Source organism: Trichomonas vaginalis, chromosome I, assembly GCF_026262505.1.
Source record: "Trichomonas vaginalis G3 chromosome I, whole genome shotgun sequence".
NCBI classification, from domain to species: domain Eukaryota; phylum Parabasalia; order Trichomonadida; family Trichomonadidae; genus Trichomonas; species Trichomonas vaginalis.
The window spans coordinates 25,464,008-25,484,562 of NC_067203.1; the positions used below are offsets into that span (position 1 = coordinate 25,464,008).

Sequence of the window (20,555 nt, forward strand, 5' to 3'; positions counted from 1 at the left end):
CGAGTTGCTTCATGATTCCATATTGCCGATTCCTATTCCAGTTTTTGGTGCTTTACTATGATAACCAAATTGATTTGGTTATCATAGAAAAGAGACCATTATCATGCTTAGAATTAATTATGTTTAGGGTCGGTTTATTGGAATAAGGAAGTTTATAATACGTGAACACTTGTTTCCTCATCGAAAAGTCATAACGCATAAAGTCGATGTTTCCTTAGTACAAAAAGTGACATATGACGCTTAACTCTTTATTCCAGATAATGACCATATTTATGGGATTAAAAAGTTTAGGAAGCTTCTCCCCATTATTAAACAATGAAAATTTGATATCTTCGTGATTTCACTTCAAAAATTTTTGACTAGATGAGTTATGTGAAGTAGTCAATTTTTTTTATCATTTTTTTTTATGGCTTCGAATATATTACGTCGCTCTAACTTTATAAAAGTTTTAGAAGAGGCATTCGGCAATGAACAATGGCGCCAGTGCAATTTGTTTGGTGTTAAACAAGGCGGATTCGGAACAGTATTTGCAATCCAATTTAATGGAACAAATTACTGCCTTAAAGTTCAGAATGAACCAATAAATGAAAGAGGAGCACAGGAATTTCAACTTGAAGCCAATATTTCACGAAGTTTAAATATTTGCTCAACGTGCAAGGTAATTAGATCTTTCAACCCTCAATCAAATGGCTTGGCTTGGATCCTCTATGAATATATACCAGGATGTACTTTATATGACTTAATCAATAAAACGCATTTGCATTCCATTCCAAATTACGATCTCTTCCTCATGAAAGCATTGATTTAATCATACAAAACAATTGTAGAGCTCAACACTAACGAAACTCATATTATTTGCCATCGCGACATCAATCCAAAGAATATTATGGTCACTGCTGATGGTGTAGCCTTCATTATCGACTTTGGACAGTCTAGAATGTCGTCACCAGCTTCAGTTATGCAGAGTGAACGCACTGAACTTCGAGGAACAGCTGCATATCGACCAAGTTTTTCATACAGTGAAGGTGTTGTTCTTTATAGAACCATTTACGATATTACCGGCTGGACCAGAACATTTATCTCAGTTGCAGCTAGTGAATGGCTTCAGACTCCAACACGCATTCCATATTTAGAACCAAAATGTCCGAAATATTAAGAACTCTTAAAACCAATCTTGGAAAATGAAGAGAACATTGATTGGAAATGACAACAATATATCGAAGTTATTAACTTCGCTTCAAACATTTTACAAGATCCTGAACAGTTAAGAGAATTCCAAGAGTTCGCACGTTCTTATGATCCATTGAACCCAACTTTTCATAACAAATCACAGCAAAACTTTGAAATTGCTAAGCAAATGAATTTAATTTTCAACTATTTTGAGCCAGAGAATTTGGGAGAAAAGATGGATGAGATCGAAAGAGCTGGTTCCAATTTACATCAAAACGCAGCTTTCATGAATTACATCAAACAAAAAATCCAAATTGGAGAAACAGATGATAATTAAACATAATGAGTAAAAAATAATTTTTTATTAGACTCAAAGAAATTTCTTTAAAACAAATATGCTTTAAAAGATATTGTGATATTTGTTCCTTCAAAACTAATTAAACCTTTATTTTTGGAAGCAGTTACAAATTTAAGTCAATTGAAAACTATATATATCATAGCAAATGTTGGGCCTACAAATAAAAATACAAATTTCGATAAAAAAGACCACTTTACATCCGATTTGTCTCTACACAAAACCGTTTCTCCATGGTTAAATCAGTCAATTGACAAATCACACCATCAACTTCAAAATTCTCATAGAATAGGCTGATTATTCGTTCTTATTCTTCTCCAACAATGTTCACTACAAAATTACCTTCAGCTCCTGATTTTATTGCTTCACTTGATTCCGTCATGAGTGCTTTCAAGCATCTGGTAATTTCAAAAATTTTCAAAATTTTTCAAATACTCATCACAGCATCTATTTCATATACACATTTCGATTGGTAACCTATTTCTACTAGCTTCACTCAATTTGTTTCCATTTTTGTTTTATATCTTTCAAAATCGAGCTCCTGCTTATTGAACCACTAAGAATAAACCATCTCTTAAACGTATTCAATCATTAACATATTCATTGTTAATTTTGATTTGACATTAACATTTCTGGCTGAATATTATATAGAAAAACTACTAGCTAACCGAACAGATACTACACAAATCATTACATGCAATTTCAGTTATTGCATACGTTTAAAAATTATTTTTTTAGGAAATATATGAGTCAGCCTGTGCACGTTGTTTGGGATTGCAGAGTCAAAAGCAAGAAGCCATTAGAAATATGGAAACAGATCTTAGAAAAAACGGGAGGAAATCGTCCTACATCTCTTCTTGTTTTACAGCCACCAAATACAGATCTTCCACAGCCACTTTGCACAATCATGAGAATGTGCTTATCGAAAATGTTTGTTGGTGAGGATGCACTTCAATTTTGTTACGTCGAACTTTGCTGCTTATTAAGTAATCAACCAAATTCAGCTTTTGTAATTGTTTCAGATGATGTACCACATTTTGCTCGCGCATTTAGAGTTGCTCAACCAGCAAGCGCAATCTTCTTTACGCAACAGAAATTACAATGGCCACTTTCAGAAGCAAGCTGGGCGGCCCCACTTCAATTTATTGCTCCAGGTAGATCTAAGTAATCTTATTTTATATGTTTTTTAAAATATCACTAAAAAGTAATGTAATATTTTCCAAATCATTTCCATATCTATACATTTCGAATTCCTACGATGATAATCATGCCATGGCATCTACTGATACAGAGAATAACTTTCTCATATCTCATTAACTTTTTCTGAAAATTCATGATGATATTTCATACGAAATCTATGGGGGCGAGCATCATAAGAAAAATTTTTCGAAAAATAGGGGGTGTTAGTATACTCAAACCCCTCATTAATTATCGTTTCTAGAGGAATAGGAACAGAGGCCTTTTTTCAGGTAACCTTTAAGAAGTTTCCGAAAGAGTTTATGCTCATATAACCTCATTTCCAGGTAAATAGGGGGCATTGTTCTACTAAAAGTTTAGTTGCATACTGGCCTCGTTTCCTAAGAAACTTAATCAAGAGGCTATCTCAATAAGCCTTGACAAACAGGAATAGGATTTACCATCACTCTTATGGAATAAGTAATCAATAATACCGAAACATGCATTTAGGTTCTTTAGCCTACCTTCTATAATGCAGCATTATACTTTCTTCCGAGCATAAATATAAGTAACCACATTTGTATTATATACATTAATTCAAATAATGCTCATACGCTTTTCAAGCAAAACCATTACTCGTCGAATTTTTTATCCAATATTATTGTTGCATTGAGATTATCCATTCTAAAACATGTGAAAATTAATAGAAGATGACGAACTTATTAATTTTCTCGAATAATTTTATCTTTACTCGAAAATTAATAAGTTCAATTGTTTATTAAATCAATATTTGTTATTATTATCAAAGACAAATGAACCCGTATTGCTACTTTATAATTTTGCTTTCTTAATTTGAAATGGTTATTCTAATTTTTGAAGGAAATTAAATTTCATTAAATATTTTGAAGTCTGGAATTAATATAAGATACGTTTTGCACTATTTTGATGTGAATTTAACATTGTAATATGCCTTTCATAATAAAGTTAGTGTAAAGAGATAAAAATTTAAGTATTACCATAAACATTGCATATTGAAAGATGACTGTAATATATTTGATTTCTCATGCATAATATATTTCTCATGCATAATACGAGAATGTTTTATCAGAATTCTCATATAATCACATTGGAGAATAAATAAGAAGAAAATTGAAAATATCTGAGCCTAGAATCTATTAGTTTGGTTTTGATATATATATTTGTCCCAAGTGTTAAGATATTCATGCAGAAAAATAAAAACATTTTCAAACAAAATGTACAAAAGGAAAGATTCAATTGGAAATTTAAGAAGCTATCAGTATTTTCATATATGAAAAAGTAATGTGTGCACGAATTTAGTGAATGTTAACAATAGATAAGAATTGTTATGGTAAAAATATGCAACAATGTAGTTGTGATGCAAAAATTGAAAATCCTTCAAGGATGATAGTGTGCTCTTAATAAAAGGAAATTAAAAAGAAGTAAAAAATTAAAATTTAGGAAAAATATAAAAAATGGAGTTTTCTCCGTAGAAAATATGATTTCTTATATACATAGAGGAATGAAACATGATTTCTGAACGAAAATCCTGATGGTTGCATAATTTTGTTCAAATTATAGAAAGAGAATGAATTTTTTTGTTAAGACAAGTAATTACATCTTGGAAACTTTTATATGCCTGTATTATCAATGAAAATTTTCGTTGAATCTGAATAATATTTTCAAAAAAATGTCGACTTTTGGGTTTTAAATGTAATTATGAGTAAATCATCTATTGAATGGAGGTATGAGATACGCGTAGTGTACTATGATATAAAAAGATTCGTTGAACAACCAAACAAGTAGTGATGAGCTTGTGTCTATCGGTTATTGCTTTAAGATTACGGCAGTTCAATATTACATATTCCTTTATCCTATTCCTATTGGTCAAGGCTTATTGAGATAGCCTCTTGATTAAGTTTCTTAGGAAACGAGGCCAGTATGCAACTAAACTTTTAGTAGAACAATGCCCCCTATTTACCTGGAAATGAGGTTATATGAGCATAAACTCTTTCGGAAACTTCTTAAAGGTTACCTGAAAAAAGGCCTCTGTTCCTATTCCTCTAGAAACGATAATTAATGAGGGGGTTGAGTATACTAACACCCCCTATTTTTCGAAAAATTTTTCTTATGATGGTCGCCCCCTATATATTATTTTTGAGATTGATTCATGACTGGTAATAATAGCATATCTTTTTTTGATCAATTTTAAATTCAATAGTTTTGCCATTTTTTTTTTCAATGTTTTCGATTTTATTTTCTTTGGCATATTCATTTGGTGGCCTTGACATAAGATACGTAATGCAAGGATTCTGGTTAGGAAATGTTTCAGATCCTCAAAAGAGTGAACTTAGTTATAAACAATTTCGTTTAAATGTCACAAACATCGAAAAATCTAATGCTTCACATTTAATACTTATCGATACAGAAACAAACAAAACAGTCAAACATTACCAAGCAATTTTCCAATCAAAATCTGCTTTTCAAATCTTTGAAGGAAACAGACAAATTGCTCAAATTGAGTTAGCACCATTTATAGAACCACCATCTTCATGCTCTGGCAAATGGGAAGATACAAAACTTTTTAATTTTGTTGTAGCCAATGGCCAAGCCATTAATTTACATATATTCGATCCATCAAATAAAGAATGGAAGTTCTTTTCATTCTATAAAGACGTTGATGCTATGGATCTTGAACCAAATTCATGGGGTGATACATTATTCGGCTGGGGCTTCCTTGGAGTAACAATGCTTCTTGCTTATTTGGTTTCTGCTAGAGTACAGAAATGCGTTCATAATCAAACCCTTAAGAAAGCAATGCAATTACTCAAAGAAGAAGAAGAACAAGATAAGACAAAGAAGAAAAAGAAGAAAAATGAATAATCAGAATGACTACCTCATATTATTGTTCTTTTTATCATATAAAATTTCAGTATTTAGAGAAATAATTTTTTTTTTTCTGAGCTAAAACAACTAATAAACAGAAAAATATCCAGTCAAACAAATTAAATTTTGAATTCTATAAGGAATAAGATAAATTAAACATTTTATTGCGATTTTTGCATTCCAAATAATCTAATTTCATTCATACCAACAAAATTAACAGAGAATGTACTAATCCCCTCTGTTGTTAGGGAAATCAATGGATCGCCAGCTAAATTTGAAGAATCCCAGAACGAAAATCCTCCAGAATTATCAGCAATGGCTATATATGTATCCTTTTCGGAGAAATCAGCATCAACTAAACGTGCTTCTATCGTTAATTGACTAATTATCTGATTTGTTCCAAGATCTAAGATCAAAACCACTCCTTTTGAGCAAACAACCATCAGGAGTTCACCACTATGGCTAAATCTAGAAGAAATAGGAATTTTCTTATCAATTGAAAATACTCTAACGCATGCACTGAGAGTGAGCGACCAAAGACGGATGATTCCATCTCTAGAGCCACTAGCAACGTATTCTCCATTAGGGTGAATGTTTACAAATGCAATTCCAGCTTGATGCAAAGTAAAAACTCTTAATGGATTGAATTGAGAAGTAGAAAACACAACAACAAGTCCAGATAATGTTCCAACAGCAAACTGTGTATCTAATTTTGGAGTAAAACAACTGGTTGATATCATCGAATTTAATTGCTTGAATTTTTGGGATTCTAAGGTATCTGTGTTAATTACTACAATATTTCCAACATTATCTCCTGCTAGTATAAAGTTTCCGTATGTTGAAAATGAAATTGAAGTAATTTCATCATCCATTGTATAAATAACCTTTGCATCTTGTCCATTCTTAAAGAGATAAAGCTGTTGATCAACAGAAAACGCTGATAGCCCTGAATATGCATTAGTTGCACACATTTGGGCGAATTCTGGAACTGTTAAAGAAGTTAACGTTGGAAGAAGCTGTTTGTTAGCTGTAACCTTCTTTGTTTGGATCTGGTTCTGATTGTATTGAACTTCTTCTTTCAGTTCATCAAAAAATGGCTTCCTTTTGTCTGATCTGAAAATAACATCTAATGGACGATTGTATCCTGAGTTTGTTTGATGCAAAACAGACGGGCGAGGCATTCTATCGTGGAAATAGCGGCGAAGAAGGAAAATTGCGCCAGAGACTTTGCATTCATTTGCAAATTTATTAAGATTTGTGTAAAACTCGGGTTGGAGGTCTTTAGGCGTAGGCATTAAGTTGTATTCTAGTATTTCAGGAATGGAATCGATGTTTTGAGGCTCGACTTCCATCAATAATGGTACAAGTTCTTCACTAATTTTTGGACTTGTAAATTTCATTTGACGTGAAATGAATTCATTTGCGCGCTTCTTTCCATCGCTAACAAGAATGTCTGTGAAAACAAAGATGAAACATTGATCGAGAATTTTAGAAAGATCTTCAAGTCCTGGAATCTTAGATCCATTTGCTATTACAACAAATCCATGTTCTAAATGATCTGCCGTATATACTACGTTTACAGAGTCTGACCTTTGGAATTCAAAAAACAATTCCAAAGCCCACCTATTTAATGGAACAGAAGCAGCACGAGGAATCTTTTCTTTGATATACCCCAGCGAAGTTAGAATATCAATTGGCATTTCTTTCTTTGATGGCTTCGCTGAGGATTTTGCTTGTTTCATATTTTTGGTTTTTTTCCTAAATTACTAAATTTCATGATACCCAATCTATAAAGCAAACGAGGACAACAGATCAAAATTTTATTATCTAAGTTCCGTGGTTTGAAGAATTTAGATTTTTGAAAATCAAATTAATTAGAATCTAATAACAATAAACATTCTAAATACTCATGAGATCACAGGGTAGTTATCGCAACATGAATTAAACCTATAACTTTGATATATGAAAAAATATGATTCAGTTAATATTACAATACAGTTTATTGACATGGAATAAATACATAGTTAGTTATTTTGTTGGACATTTTCAACAAAACAAGGAATATAGACACGCCATTGATTATAAACAGAGAAAAACTTATTTGCAACGGATTCTGGCTTAACTCTCGAATTAATTACAGATCTACAATAATCAGGATTTGGATTTAGAATAAAATCTAAAACTTCCTCGGGAGTAATATCAGTATGAAGATCTGTAAATGTTTTATAAACCCATTGGGCAAATGGTTGTGCTAACTTATTAATATTAAACTTCTTTACCGCAGGTGATATTTCAATTTCTTGCTCTAAGAACAATTCATAATCTTGAACAGAACCGAATGAAAATTGCGTATTTGCAATCTTAAAATCCGTAAGGGATTGCTTTGAAACGAAGCATTTATTTACACGTGCGAACATATTGTTAAAAGGCGTTTGATTTGTTGTCCATAAAAACCAATTTGGCATTGGAGAAGCTGTCTGCGTAGACTCTTCTAATATTTTTGTTATTTGCATAGTTTGGCCCGTATTGCCATCTAAAATATTGGCATTATTATCAATCATACCGGACTCATACCAATATTTTAGCGTACTAAAATCCAATGGACCGATAGATCCGATTCTGTCATCCTGGATATTATATGTATTAGGTTTACCAATAGTGATTGCTGAGGAATTTTGATATTCACTCATTGCACCCCACTTGTCACTTTTGTATAATGAATAAAATCTTACTTCTGGTTTGCGCGGCGATTTATCGATTTTGCAGAGCTACATATATGGGTGCTGTTTCAAATGGAAAAGAGGTGTCTGATGCCAAATGACTCTGATATTTTTTTGTAATCTTATATGTATTTATAAAATCCACAACAAGTTCAATGAGTATATTCGTATTCTGGAAATCATTTTGCCCAAATTTGAATTTTAATTTTTATCGAAAATAATTTCTTACAAATAGAGAACAATGAGAGCAAAATTTTAATATACGTAATTATAGGATTCATAAGAAACAAAAATCAGACCAACTTCGAATTGACGATTTTTGTAAACTCGATGGCGGTTTTGGTCTTCCTTTTCATCTTATGTCTCAAGAAGGTGCTACCAATAACCAGGTCATCGAGGCTGGTCTCCACCAAATCAATCTTTCCGGAACAGTTGCTAAGGGCATCAAGTGCACAATCAAGGCTATCCTTAAGGACAAGGTTCAGCTTGTTCTTCTTGCTGATGATACAGAAAACAAGGACTACAAGAACCTCGTTGCTGGCCTTTGCAAGAAGCACAACGTCAAGCTCCAGGCTGTTGAGAAGAAGGAACTCCTCGGCAGAGCTCTTGGCCTCACACATCTTAAGGCTGACGGCTCCGTCCGCCGCCAGATGAACTGCGGCGCCTGCGCTATCATTGGCTACGGCAAGGTCGAGACAGAAGAGCTCAATGCTTTCCGTGCTGCTTTCGATCTAGCTCAGTAAAACCTTTTTACTAAATATATTGGGATATATAGCCATTTTTAATTCAACTACAACTAACTATTTTAGATTTACTATTGACTTTTATTCTATCCTGGTTAATAATTTTTCCAAAATGATATCGAAATTAATTTCCGACAATTCACTGTAACAAATGCTTTAAAATATGGATGTGAGCTTATTTACAAAGACTCATCAACCTAATTTCCTTATTTGATCAAAAAAAATTATCAACAAGGGAAAATTGAAACATATTACTCATAGGCCATTTATACTTATAGGACAATCAAGTGTTATTCATTAAAAAGTAAAAAAAAAGAGAGAGGGTCAAAGTTGCTATTTGTCACTTTTCCACAAGAATATAATGGGGGAAAAGTTATCATATAGTTGATCTCATTCACTGAGGTGAGAGATGCATGTAGTGTAATGTGATAAACAGTGGGATTGCTGCTCTAAGTCCTAGGTTCGAGACACATTGGCTTCATTTTTCTCTTTTTTATTGACGTAAACTATTCAATTTTTGTGTTATCCATTCAAATTTCAGAATTTTTTTTGCAGATTTCACGCTACATTCGAAGTTACCTTTTGTAACAACCACCACCGCCTACGAAAGACGAAAGTGTGTCACGATTTCACCCGGAAATCCGACGGTTGTTTAAGAGTAAGCACTTTTGGCACCTACTCAGGGAAAATTGAAACATATTACTCATAGGCCATTTATACTTATAGGACAATCAAGTGTTATTCATTAAAAAGTAAAAAAAAAGCAAAATTCAGAAAATATCAAATATCAAGTATGATTCCTAATAATTTCTAGGTCGATGTATAGGAATTCGAATGTCAAATTCTAAAGTATCGATATTAGATATTTCATTTTTGGATTCATTTGAAATTAAATTTTTTCATTTTTTCTTTTTTGATAAAAATAAATTTAAAGGCAATTTATATTTAAAAGTCGAACATATCACCAACACCAAGTTGAACAACCTCTTCTTCCTTGGCTTCCTCCTTTGGAGCTTCGGCAGCAGCGGCAGCTGGAGCAGAACCAGCATGGGCTGGGGCGGCACCACCAACCTTGCCCATTTCATTCTTGCCTGTCTCGACGAGCTCTTCAACAGACTTTTCGTTCATCTTTGTGATAACTTGTTCAAGTTGAGCAGCATCAACTTCAACACCGGCGGCCTCGAGGATCTTCTTGACCTGTTCTTGTGTTGGCTTAGCATTACCAGCAGCAACTGAAAGAAGATAAGCAGCAATGTACTTCATTGCAAAAGGCCAGCCAAAACCGTCAAAGAAAAATAGATGATGGTTTTTAGACTAATATGAGTGGAATAATAATGTACAACTCATATAAATCTTAATAATTTATAAATCCAACCGATATTTTTATAATTTTTTTAATCGATAAAAATAATTGAAAATCCTAAGTCTTTCAAATAGACAGCAAGTTTTTATTAAATTAATAGAATTAAAATGTCAATGGCACGACTCTAAAATCCGAATTGAGATAATTTTTACTGTAAAAAAAACAATGAAAGATATTACCAACCATAAGTAAGAGATGTCATTTGAGTAGCTGTTAATCTAACACCAATTTCGGAATCAGTATATGATTGACATGCGATATAGAATGCAACAATAATTCCGAAAATAAGTAAAACAACAATAGCAATCATAACAATGGAGAACACCAACATTCTGTGATCAATTTTCTTGATAAACGCATCTTTGCATTTAGTTTCGTCTTTCTGATGTCCTTCCTTGGCGGGGCAGGATATTGTATCGTTCTGACCACCACAACCACTGTAGGGGAATAAGAATTGGCATGGAAAAAGTTTTGGATCTTTTTCATAAGTATCATCAAAAATTTTCTTAAATTTCATCCTAAACATGTATAGAACTATAACAGTTGCAATGAGAAATAGCGCGTAAACAATATACAAATAAGATGTTGCCATTTTAAGGCGTCTGACATTAAAACATGGAATGATAATGCATATAAGGAAGAACACAAGAGAAAATGCAAGTGCTATGCATGAAAATGTAATAATTTTTGGTTCGGATACTTTAATATTTGATTTTAACAGGAAATAAATAACATATCCAGTCATTGCGCTCACAACTCCAATTGACAGAATTGTAATTAGTGCAAATGATGCTCCACTCAACATCTTTGTGCAACCCATTTTTTCGGATAAAAAAGTGACATTTATATTTTTATCCGATTTTTCCTCAATTCAATCTCCTTCAAGACAACACACCTACACCCACTTTTTGCCTTTTGAATCTACAATAAATCAACACCCTATACTTATATTTTTAATGCTTAATTTCCCAAAGATATCTTTGAAATAAATAAAAAATGATAACATTTTTGTGTACGTTTATTAATGGATGACTCATATTCTACAGAATCTGAGTCATTATTTGAGGATATACCTTTTACTAAGAGGAGTCAAAATCCTTTTGCAGATGAAAGCGAAGATTTAGGGTTGCAAAAAAATCAAATTACAAAATTGCCTCAAGAAAATAAAATTCAAGACAAAAAATCACAAAATCAGAATAACGATGCATCATACGAATATGAATATGAAATTTACGAGGAGGAAGATGAACCTTCGATTGAAGATATTCCAAAAAATAATCAAAACGATTCAAATACTACAAAAAATGCGAATAAGGATGAAAAAATAAAAACTGATATTACAGAAAATTCTCAAAGCAAATTAAATCTTGCTAATAGATCTGAAAATTCAAAAAATCTTGATACAGGAAGTAACTTACAAACAAATATTGTTAAGACACAAGATAAATCATCTACTGGTGTCGATATTTCTGATAGTGGAACTAATGCAAATTTAAAGGTAAATAACAAGCCATCAGGGCGAAAATTACTTCATTATAGTAGTTCTTCAGATAATGAAAACGATTCTAAATTAGCTGCAAAAAAGAAACTAAGCGATCTTGATTTTCCAAAGCCCAGCTCACCAAAGACTGAGAGTGATGACAGTGAATCAGATTTACATGAAGTTTCACATAAAAACATACTAAATTCTAATGATGAACGCAAAGAAACAAAAAGAATACTACGTCATAAAAGCACATCTGAAAGTGAAGAAGACTTATCGCTTAATTTGAAATCAAATCAAAATGAAGCATCTAACAAAAATAATAATGCGTCCAAAAGAATACTACGTCATGAAAGCACATCTGAAAGTGAAGAAGACTTAGGGCTTAATTTGAAATCAAATCAAAATGAAACATCTAACAAAAATAATAATGCGTCCAAAAGAATACTACGTCATGAAAGCACATCTGAAAGTGAAGAAGACTTAAAGTTAAATATCAAATCAAATGATAATAAAGCAAAAGATAATGATCAAAATGCATCTAAAAGAATTCTTCGGCATGAAAGTACTTCTGAAAGCGAAGATTTATCAATTGATACAGAACCAAATGAAAACCAAACATCTAATAAAGATGTAGATACAGTAAAGCGAATTGTATCTCAGGAAAATGCATCAGAAAACGTAGGAACTGAATCAGAAATAAAATTACATAAAAATATTCAAAACCAAAATGAACAAAAAGAAACAAAGCAAATAATTCATCATGAGAGTACTTCTGAAAGTGATGAAGATTTATCACTTGATCTCAAATCAAACAAAAGTAAAACAACTGAAAATAATGATATTACATCAAAGCAAGCTCTACATCAAGAAACTACTTCAGAAAGTGAAGATGATTTATCACTTGATATTGATTTGAAAGATAATAAATTCCATCAGCAAAATAAAAGTATAAATAAAGAAAATGAAATTGAAAATAAATCTCAATCAATAAAGAAAGAAGATGATGTAAATCAGGCTGAAATTTCTTCAAAACAGTTAACAAGCATAAACATTGGAGTCAAAACAAATGAAGAAGAAACATCTATGGAAGAAACAGAATATGAATATGTAATTGAATATTCAGAACCATCAATCAATCCAATCAATGCTGATCATAAACTTGAAGAAAGTAATAATAAAGAGGCGATTACACAAGTACCTAATACTGTTGCATCGAAAGATCAAATCCAAACTTCACCTGGCAGTGATATCAAAGAAAAAAGTATGCTTTCAATGAATCAAAATCGATTAGAAACATCTGAAAAAAGTAAAAACAATAACGATATTTCTGTTGCTAATAAAGGAATCAATAATCTTCAAACAAATAATGATGACAAAGATGAATCTTCAGAATTAGAAGATGAAGCAATTGATGAAAACCTGGAAAATATCATTATGACTAAAAAGAATATACAGCTTTTATCAAGTAATACTAAATCTGAAATTTCTACTGATAATAAAGATCAAGATCAACATTTAAGTGCTTCAAGTGATAGTGAAGAAATTGATGAAAATCTTGCAAATATTATTATGACCAAAAAGAATATTCAGCCTATATCGCTAAACTCTAAATCAGAAAATCCAGAAAATATAAAAACTTCGACTCAAGATTCAACAGATACAAGCAGCGAAGAAGAAATTGATGATAATCTTGCAAATATCATAATGACAAAAAGAAATGTACAGCCTCCTGCAGTAAAGCTTCATGCTGAAAATTCGGGAAATCTAAAAACAACAACTCACAACCAAACTAGTACAAGTGAAAATGAAGAAATTGATGATAATCTTGCAAGCATTATAATGACGAAAAGAAATATTGATACGGTTTCGATAAAGTCAAAAACAGAAATTCACGAAGAAATGAAAGCAGCATCTCAAGATTCAGAAAATGCAAATGGCGAAGACATTGATGATCATCTCGCAAACGTCATAATGACAAAAAGAAATATCCAGCCTCCTATTGTAAAACTCCAAAAAGAAAATATTAAAGAGACAACTCAAAAGCCAATTATTACAAGTGAAAATGAAGAAATTGATGAGAATCTTGCAAACATCATTATGACTAAAAAGAATATTCAACCAATATCAGTTAGTAATAAACTTGAAAATACTGAAAGAATAACCACATCCACAGACAAAGCTAGCAAAAATGAAGAAATGGAGAGTTTCTCATATAAACAGAAAGTCCAAATAAATGAACCTCATAGAGTTTTGCACGTAAGTTTTAATGATGATGCAAATTATACTCCAAGTGAAGGAAAGTATATTTCTGATAAAGAAAATTCAATTGAAGACGACAGAGCAGATGTAATAGAAGGACTGAAAACAATAATTATTGAGAAATCAGCAATTATTACAGAACAGAATATCAAAATTGAAGAATTGAAGAAATCTCTCATGGAAGCTACATCAAAGCTAGAATCAGAAAAATATTTGTACGAGCAAGAAAAAGAAAGAAGATCTTCTATTATTAAAGAGCAGAAAAGACTTTCAAAACAATTACAAAATTTAGATGCAGAACGAAGTAAAGTTCAAGAAGGAATAGACGAAATAGACAAAGGAAGTGAGAAATTAAAGGCACAGATCTTAGAATTAAAAACAAGTATCATGAATAACAAAAATGAAGTCAAAAAATGCTCAAAATCGAGGAAAACTTCATTAAAAACAGAAAGTCAATGCCAAACAAACGTTAAAAAGCTCCAAAACGAGCGCTCAAAACTAATTCAAATTAAAAATGATCTTATGTCGAGAATTGAACGCATAAAACCAATACAAATTAACATGTCTGAGTGCCACTACAAAATTGATACTCATGTTTCAATTAGAAAATACAATGCTGAAACAATCCAAATGTTGAAGGAAAAAATCTCAAATCTTAGTAACGAATGTGATGAATTGCAAGGGAGAATTCAGCATCAGCAGGAGATAAATGATACAATTCGACAATTTCTGAAAAATTAATTTCTCCGTTATGTATTTCACGCATAATGGTGATTTAATGATTACCAATATGTTTTCAATGCTATTATTATGAAAAACAAATGAGAAATAGATTATTTCGGATGAACTCAAATTTTTTCTGAGGAAGTTCGCATTTGCTATTCCGCAAAAAGTACGTATTCATTTGGGTGAATTCTTATAGCGTTCTTGCATGTGAATCATAGAATTATGAAATTATTGTTTGGCGGGGAATCGGAAGGTTATTTGCTGCCACTAGATCTTGATTCGCTTTCAAATAGGGACATTGAACGAGTATATAGTAATGTAACTTTAAAATTGAAGCTATTTGTTTGCATAAATTATTGTTATTTATAAAAAGTGATGATTATTTGATTATTTCCTGCAAATATATTTTTGAATCTTATAGATAGATCTATTATTCTCTGATTGGCCGCATTATATCAATAGAATTTTGAATTCCATGAGAATTTGCTTATTTTACGGAATTTGCCAATTTCCAAATAAATAGCAACTACTACGCATAGTTAATTAATTCGCATACCTAAGTGAGATGACAAATATGTGGAATCGAAAACGATAATTTTATATTCAATTTCGCTGATTGGCAAAACGGCCGAACAAACTGGCCGCATTTTTTATTATGTTTCTTAATTTGTTCTTACATGGCGCTCGCGCTGCCGAGGACAATATCCCAACACATCCAGAGGGAGGCTATGTCTACTTCCTCTCTGCAAACGATCCAGACTGGCAGGATAAGTTCATCATTTCCAAACTTTCCAACATCACAGGCGAGTGGGCTGTTGAAGATGCAGTTGCTCCACAAGCTGTTCCAGGCGAGAAGCTCTTCAAGATGAAGGCTGCTTCCAAGTACTACGGTGCTTCTATCCCACTTGAATCCCCACTTAAGCTCAAGGACGAAACACTTGTTATCCAATACGAAGTTCGTCTTGAGGAAGAACTTAACTGCGGTGGTGCCTACGTTAAGCTCTTCTCTAACGAGAACTACAACCAAGACCAAGTTTCAAATGAGACAAAGTATTCTATCATGTTCGGTCCAGATAAATGCGGCAGCACAAACAAGGTCCACTTCATCTTCCGCCACAAGAATCCAAAGACAGGCGTTATCCAAGAGAAGCATATGACTGATGCTCCATCTATCAAGACAGACAAGAACAACCACCTTTACACCCTCATTGTCCGCCCAGACAACACATTCGAAATCCTTATCGATGCCGAATCCGTCAAGCAGGGCAACCTTCTTACAGATTTCGATCCATCTGTTAACACACCAAAGATGATCGATGATCCAACAGACAAGAAGCCAGCTGATTGGGTTGATGAGGCCAAGATCCCAGACCCAGCTGCCAAGAAGCCAGAAGATTGGGACGAAGATGCTCCAGAATACATCCCAGACCCAGAGAAGGCTACAGCTCCAGAGGGCTGGCTTTTCGATGAACCAAAGTTCGTTCCAGATCCAGATGCTAAGAAGCCAGAGGATTGGGATGAAGATATCCACGGCGAATGGGAAGCTCCAACAATTGCTAATCCAAAGTGCGCTGCTGCTCCAGGCTGCGGTGAATACGAAGCTCCACTCATCAAGAACTCCGCTTACAAGGGCAAGTGGCATGCTCCTCTTATTGACAACCCAGCTTACAAGGGTGTTTGGAAGCCACGCCAGATCGACAACCCAGACTACTTCGAGGATAACCACCCACACAACTTCATGGAAATCACAGCTGTCGGCTTCGATCTTTGGGAAGTCAACAAGATGCTCGGTTTCACAAACATCTACGTCGGCAAGGATGAGGCTGCTGTCATGAAGTGGAACGAAGACCACTTCAAGCCAAAGCACGTCAAGCAGGAGGCTGAACAGAAGAAGCTCGAACCAAAGCCAGCTGAACCAGCCGGTGAAGGATTCGCTCAGAAGCTCTCCAACTACGTCCAGTCATTCGTTGATGCCTACATGAACCTCTACAACCAGAACAAGGTTGTCGTCATTGGCTGCACAGCTGCTATCGTTCTCATCCCAATCATCCTCATCGTTGTCGTCTGCGCTAAGTCCGGCAAAGAGGAAGTAGAGGCTCCAGTAGAGAAGGCTGCCGAGAAGAAGGAAGAGAAGTCCTCCGAAGAAGCATCAAAGGAAGAGGAAGAAAAGAAGGAAGAAGAAGAGAAGAAGGAGGAAGAGAAGAAGGAGGAAGAGAAGAAGGAAGAAGAGGAGAAGGAAGAAGAAGAAAAGAAAGAGGAAGAGAAGCCAGTCGAAAAGAAGGAAGCCGCTAAAAAGCGTACTTCAAAGCATCAGGCTGATAACTTCTAAGTTTTTTTTTTTTAAGTAATTTTTAAACATACATACACACACACATACCTTTTAATTTTAAGTAAAAAAAAACAAAAAAACAGTTATATTTAGAATTATCTCTCTTTTTTTCTAAGCAAAATGATATGAATATTTATCTTGTACACATTGATTATAATCATACCCTACAAATACTTGTTTCAATTCGTGGTTCTAACTTTTTTTTGAATGATGTAAACTTTTGAATCATCGTCTATACATTTTGCCATTTTTAATCTTATTTTACAATTTTATTTTGGAATGGATAATGATTATTTATTAGGGCTAACGAACACATATTCTTATAAATGTTCAATTCACCTGACGTTTAAATTTTCTATTCAATTTTTGAACTGTAGAAATAAATTGAAAAACGATTTTAATAATCTATTAGTATTTATTAACAAACAAGAAACAAATATATAACAACTAGATTATATTTCAAATATCGATTGCTCAAAATCGATAAGGGAATCTAAGTCCTCAAAATCAATGGAGATACCTGTTTCCACTGGTTCTTGGTTAACAGGACTAGATACAGCGCTAGTTTCTGAAGGAACATTTTCCTGAATAACTTTCTTAGGATAAATATTCTTTGAGTGTCTTGGTCTTTTGATAATATGATAGTTGAATCTGTTCTTGAGCATGTTATCTGATCTTCCCTGGAAGTGCTTGGCAAGCTCAGCCCACTTTGGACCATAAGTGTTGTAGAGCTGAATGAGGAGATTATCCTCTTCAGGGGTCCATGGATCCTTTCTAATGGATGGATTTAAGTATGTTCGATATCTCTCACGGCATTGCTTCTCGGTTCTGCCTTGGAGCATGCCAGCGATTTCTCTCCAATTTTGTCCATATTTATTCACATAGTTAAGGATGAGATCATCTTCTTCCTTGGTGAAGATCCTTTTCTTACGCTTCTGTTGATTCATAACTTCGAAATACATGTAATTAGGATAAAACATTTATAGTAATAAAATTGAAAGTCATTCAATTGATTGACAAAAAAAATTGAATGGCAGAATTCACATAATTGAGAACCCGGTGACATGTTAGGGCGGAAATAAACTTCTCAAATTTAACAAACGATGCCAACACGATAGAGCTTTCTTTCAATTTCATTGCTTCAAATACTATCTTTAGCCGAATTTCTCTCTATTAAAGCGTCCTATGGCAGTCCACAAATAATTTAACTATTGATGTAGACTTTGGCAGATACCTTAATGTTTCTTTCAAAGATGTCGTCATCGATAACAAAGAACAAATATATATCAAACAAAATCCGAGATTTAGTGAGTCCTATACCTTTTAATAAATATTTTAGTGCTTGTATTATTATCCCCTTTTCAGATTTTTTTCACATGAATATTTTTTTGTTAAATAAATAGTTTAAATAAGGGTTTCGTTTTGCGAAAAAAACGTACAATACGCAATTTCGCTAAAAAACATTTAGCTAGCAATTTCGACCTTTGACTCCACTCAAGACGTCACTTTTTTAATTTTGCGGTATCATATTTTTGGAAAATCTTTATGAATATTATATAAAAAGTCTCTTTAATATCTATATTTCATATTTTTATCGATTTTTAAAGTTTTTGCGAAAAGTATTCAATTATTTTTGCTATTTGGTCGGGTAAATGTCAGATTTGCGACATTTTCTGATATGATATTCAGATTCTACGTTGATAATAATGCTTATAGAACCCTCTTGCTATTGTGTCAAAATTGCGAAACCGATAGCAAAAATATCTCGCAATATCAAAATTGAGATATTGAGTGAATTATGCATTATAGAGATTAAAAATCTGATTTGTGAAAACATCTCATCAGTTTCTAGCTAATTCAAAAATCTTTACTATCTTATTCGATTAAAATGAAAAGGGAATAGTTTCATTATGCTTTAAATGACAGCCTTATAATATAATCATAGTTTTCGCTCAATATGCAGCATTTTTTTTTCGAAATCTATGGTCAATGTCCTAAATACTGATTGCTTTGCATTCATATCTCTTACATTTTCTATACACACATCACTATTCATTGCTATTCCTATCTTTTTCATTTTTGTTTGTTTCTCATAATTTCTCAAAAAACACGATAACTTGATATTTGTAAATATCATACTTTATAACGTAAATAAGAACTTGACCTATTAAGAAAAGCAGTAATGAAAAGAAAATCTGAAATTGGCGTCAAAAATTTTCTCACTGGGTTTTCGTCTATCAATCCCAGCTCATTATATACGCAACCAATCAAAAATCTGATATGGGAGTCCAAGGCTAACTTTTTGTTGTCTACCTAATAAAAGAGGAAGCAGCATTAGTGAGAATAATCGCAAATATTCAATTTAAATTATCTTTTTATTCTTAATTTAAAGTGACAAAAAGAATAAAAAACCTATTCTAAGGCATGTTGTTATGTAAATGAGACTAGACATCATATTTTATGTTATGAAAAAAAAATATTTAGAATTTTAGAACAAAATAAATAGAAAAAATAGCATAACTTATGGATGTGCGTATATTAAATTTAATAAATTAAGAGAAATTATTTTTGGCGCCAAAATTATTCGTTAACTCTCAAATTTTTCTGAGTCAATAAGCCGCCAAAAAAGTGTCATTTCTTTATAGGAAAGGAAACCTATTTGACGAACAATCCGGACACTAGTGCCTCAGCGAATTTCCCCAAACCCACCAATCCCCTCCCTGCTGTTGTGCACCATCGATGGAAAGTAAGTCATCAATAGTCTCTTTTCCTGATTTCAAGCTAACGTTAGATCATTCATGAAAGAAATCATTGCCTTTCATCAGAGACTTTCGTTATAACTGCGCTGCTCTCAAGTTCATCTTGAGAAATTTACGTAATAACTGAATTCCCAAAGTTCTTTAGGTGATCCAAAACACTGTAGCTGCTTGAACTTTGGACGAGCCTCGCACCCCAGAGAATAGAAATCCCAATCTTGCTCATGTTTAGTTGAATTAGTCTGCAGCAGTACAGCTCTGATACCACAAGATCGTGATGTATACAAAGTCACAACGCTATTTGATTCAACAACTAGCTAGTTTTGACATCAAATTGCAAAATTTGACTTCGTTATGAGCTCTTTGTAGCAAAAATACATTACACTTAAAGACTAGTTGCTAGACTGTAGTAGTTTGTTCGTATATATCTATTTTTCCCCAACGTATTGCATACTACATTTTGACAAGACTTGCAACCTTATAGTAACCTCGTTGGGAATTGTTCAAGCAAAGCGTAGGTAGTTAAGGTCGAGTAAGAGTTCTTCTTAAATCTTTCACTGAATGAGTA

At 33.0% G+C, this 20,555-nt stretch overlaps 11 protein-coding genes across 11 annotated transcripts, besides 1 other annotated feature; 6 read left to right on the plus strand and 5 right to left on the minus strand.

Annotated features, from left to right (window-relative positions):
• Positions 1 to 304: part of a mobile genetic element that runs on past the window's edge.
• Positions 305 to 380: 76 nt separating this feature from the next.
• Positions 381 to 1,920, plus strand: TVAGG3_1048750 (protein kinase-like (PK-like) family; the record flags this gene model as incomplete). The annotated part of the gene is made up of 1 exon (XM_001325464.1): positions 887 to 1,156. The coding sequence occupies one exon, from the start codon at positions 887 to 889 to the stop codon at positions 1,154 to 1,156; it is 270 nt and encodes an 89-aa protein (XP_001325499.1).
• A 56-nt stretch (positions 1,921 to 1,976) lies between these two features.
• TVAGG3_1048760 (uncharacterized protein) lies at positions 1,977 to 4,885 on the plus strand (the record flags this gene model as incomplete). Its single annotated transcript, XM_001325463.2, has 1 exon — positions 2,271 to 2,693. One exon carries the CDS (start codon positions 2,271 to 2,273, stop codon positions 2,691 to 2,693), a length of 423 nt encoding a protein of 140 aa, XP_001325498.1.
• A 61-nt stretch (positions 4,886 to 4,946) lies between these two features.
• TVAGG3_1048770 (uncharacterized protein) lies at positions 4,947 to 5,683 on the plus strand (the record flags this gene model as incomplete). Its single annotated transcript, XM_001325462.1, has 1 exon — positions 4,961 to 5,602. One exon carries the CDS (start codon positions 4,961 to 4,963, stop codon positions 5,600 to 5,602), a length of 642 nt encoding a protein of 213 aa, XP_001325497.1.
• Positions 5,684 to 5,766: 83 nt separating this feature from the next.
• On the minus strand, positions 5,767 to 7,347 carry TVAGG3_1048780 (transcription initiation from RNA polymerase II promoter; the record flags this gene model as incomplete). The annotated part of the gene is made up of 1 exon (XM_001325461.1): positions 5,767 to 7,347. One exon carries the CDS (start codon positions 7,345 to 7,347, stop codon positions 5,767 to 5,769), a length of 1,581 nt encoding a protein of 526 aa, XP_001325496.1.
• Positions 7,348 to 7,616: 269 nt separating this feature from the next.
• Positions 7,617 to 8,311, minus strand: TVAGG3_1048790 (uncharacterized protein; the record flags this gene model as incomplete). Its single annotated transcript, XM_001325460.2, has 1 exon — positions 7,630 to 8,295. The coding sequence occupies one exon, from the start codon at positions 8,293 to 8,295 to the stop codon at positions 7,630 to 7,632; it is 666 nt and encodes a 221-aa protein (XP_001325495.2).
• Positions 8,312 to 8,663: 352 nt separating this feature from the next.
• Positions 8,664 to 9,115, plus strand: TVAGG3_1048800 (structural constituent of ribosome; the record flags this gene model as incomplete). The annotated part of the gene is made up of 1 exon (XM_001325459.2): positions 8,685 to 9,068. One exon carries the CDS (start codon positions 8,685 to 8,687, stop codon positions 9,066 to 9,068), a length of 384 nt encoding a protein of 127 aa, XP_001325494.1.
• Positions 9,116 to 9,975: 860 nt separating this feature from the next.
• Positions 9,976 to 10,341, minus strand: TVAGG3_1048810 (translational elongation; the record flags this gene model as incomplete). Its single annotated transcript, XM_001325458.2, has 1 exon — positions 10,014 to 10,331. The coding sequence occupies one exon, from the start codon at positions 10,329 to 10,331 to the stop codon at positions 10,014 to 10,016; it is 318 nt and encodes a 105-aa protein (XP_001325493.1).
• A 265-nt stretch (positions 10,342 to 10,606) lies between these two features.
• TVAGG3_1048820 (uncharacterized protein) lies at positions 10,607 to 11,251 on the minus strand (the record flags this gene model as incomplete). Its single annotated transcript, XM_001325457.1, has 1 exon — positions 10,607 to 11,251. The coding sequence occupies one exon, from the start codon at positions 11,249 to 11,251 to the stop codon at positions 10,607 to 10,609; it is 645 nt and encodes a 214-aa protein (XP_001325492.1).
• Positions 11,252 to 11,455: 204 nt separating this feature from the next.
• On the plus strand, positions 11,456 to 14,917 carry TVAGG3_1048830 (uncharacterized protein; the record flags this gene model as incomplete). The annotated part of the gene is made up of 1 exon (XM_001325456.1): positions 11,456 to 14,917. The coding sequence occupies one exon, from the start codon at positions 11,456 to 11,458 to the stop codon at positions 14,915 to 14,917; it is 3,462 nt and encodes a 1,153-aa protein (XP_001325491.1).
• A 611-nt stretch (positions 14,918 to 15,528) lies between these two features.
• TVAGG3_1048840 (chaperone protein, calreticulin/calnexin family) lies at positions 15,529 to 17,315 on the plus strand (the record flags this gene model as incomplete). Its single annotated transcript, XM_001325455.1, has 1 exon — positions 15,558 to 17,231. The coding sequence occupies one exon, from the start codon at positions 15,558 to 15,560 to the stop codon at positions 17,229 to 17,231; it is 1,674 nt and encodes a 557-aa protein (XP_001325490.1).
• A 159-nt stretch (positions 17,316 to 17,474) lies between these two features.
• TVAGG3_1048850 (RNA polymerase II transcription regulator recruiting protein) lies at positions 17,475 to 18,546 on the minus strand (the record flags this gene model as incomplete). Its single annotated transcript, XM_001325454.2, has 1 exon — positions 17,684 to 18,193. One exon carries the CDS (start codon positions 18,191 to 18,193, stop codon positions 17,684 to 17,686), a length of 510 nt encoding a protein of 169 aa, XP_001325489.1.
• Between the last annotated feature and the right edge of the window lie 2,009 nt (positions 18,547 to 20,555).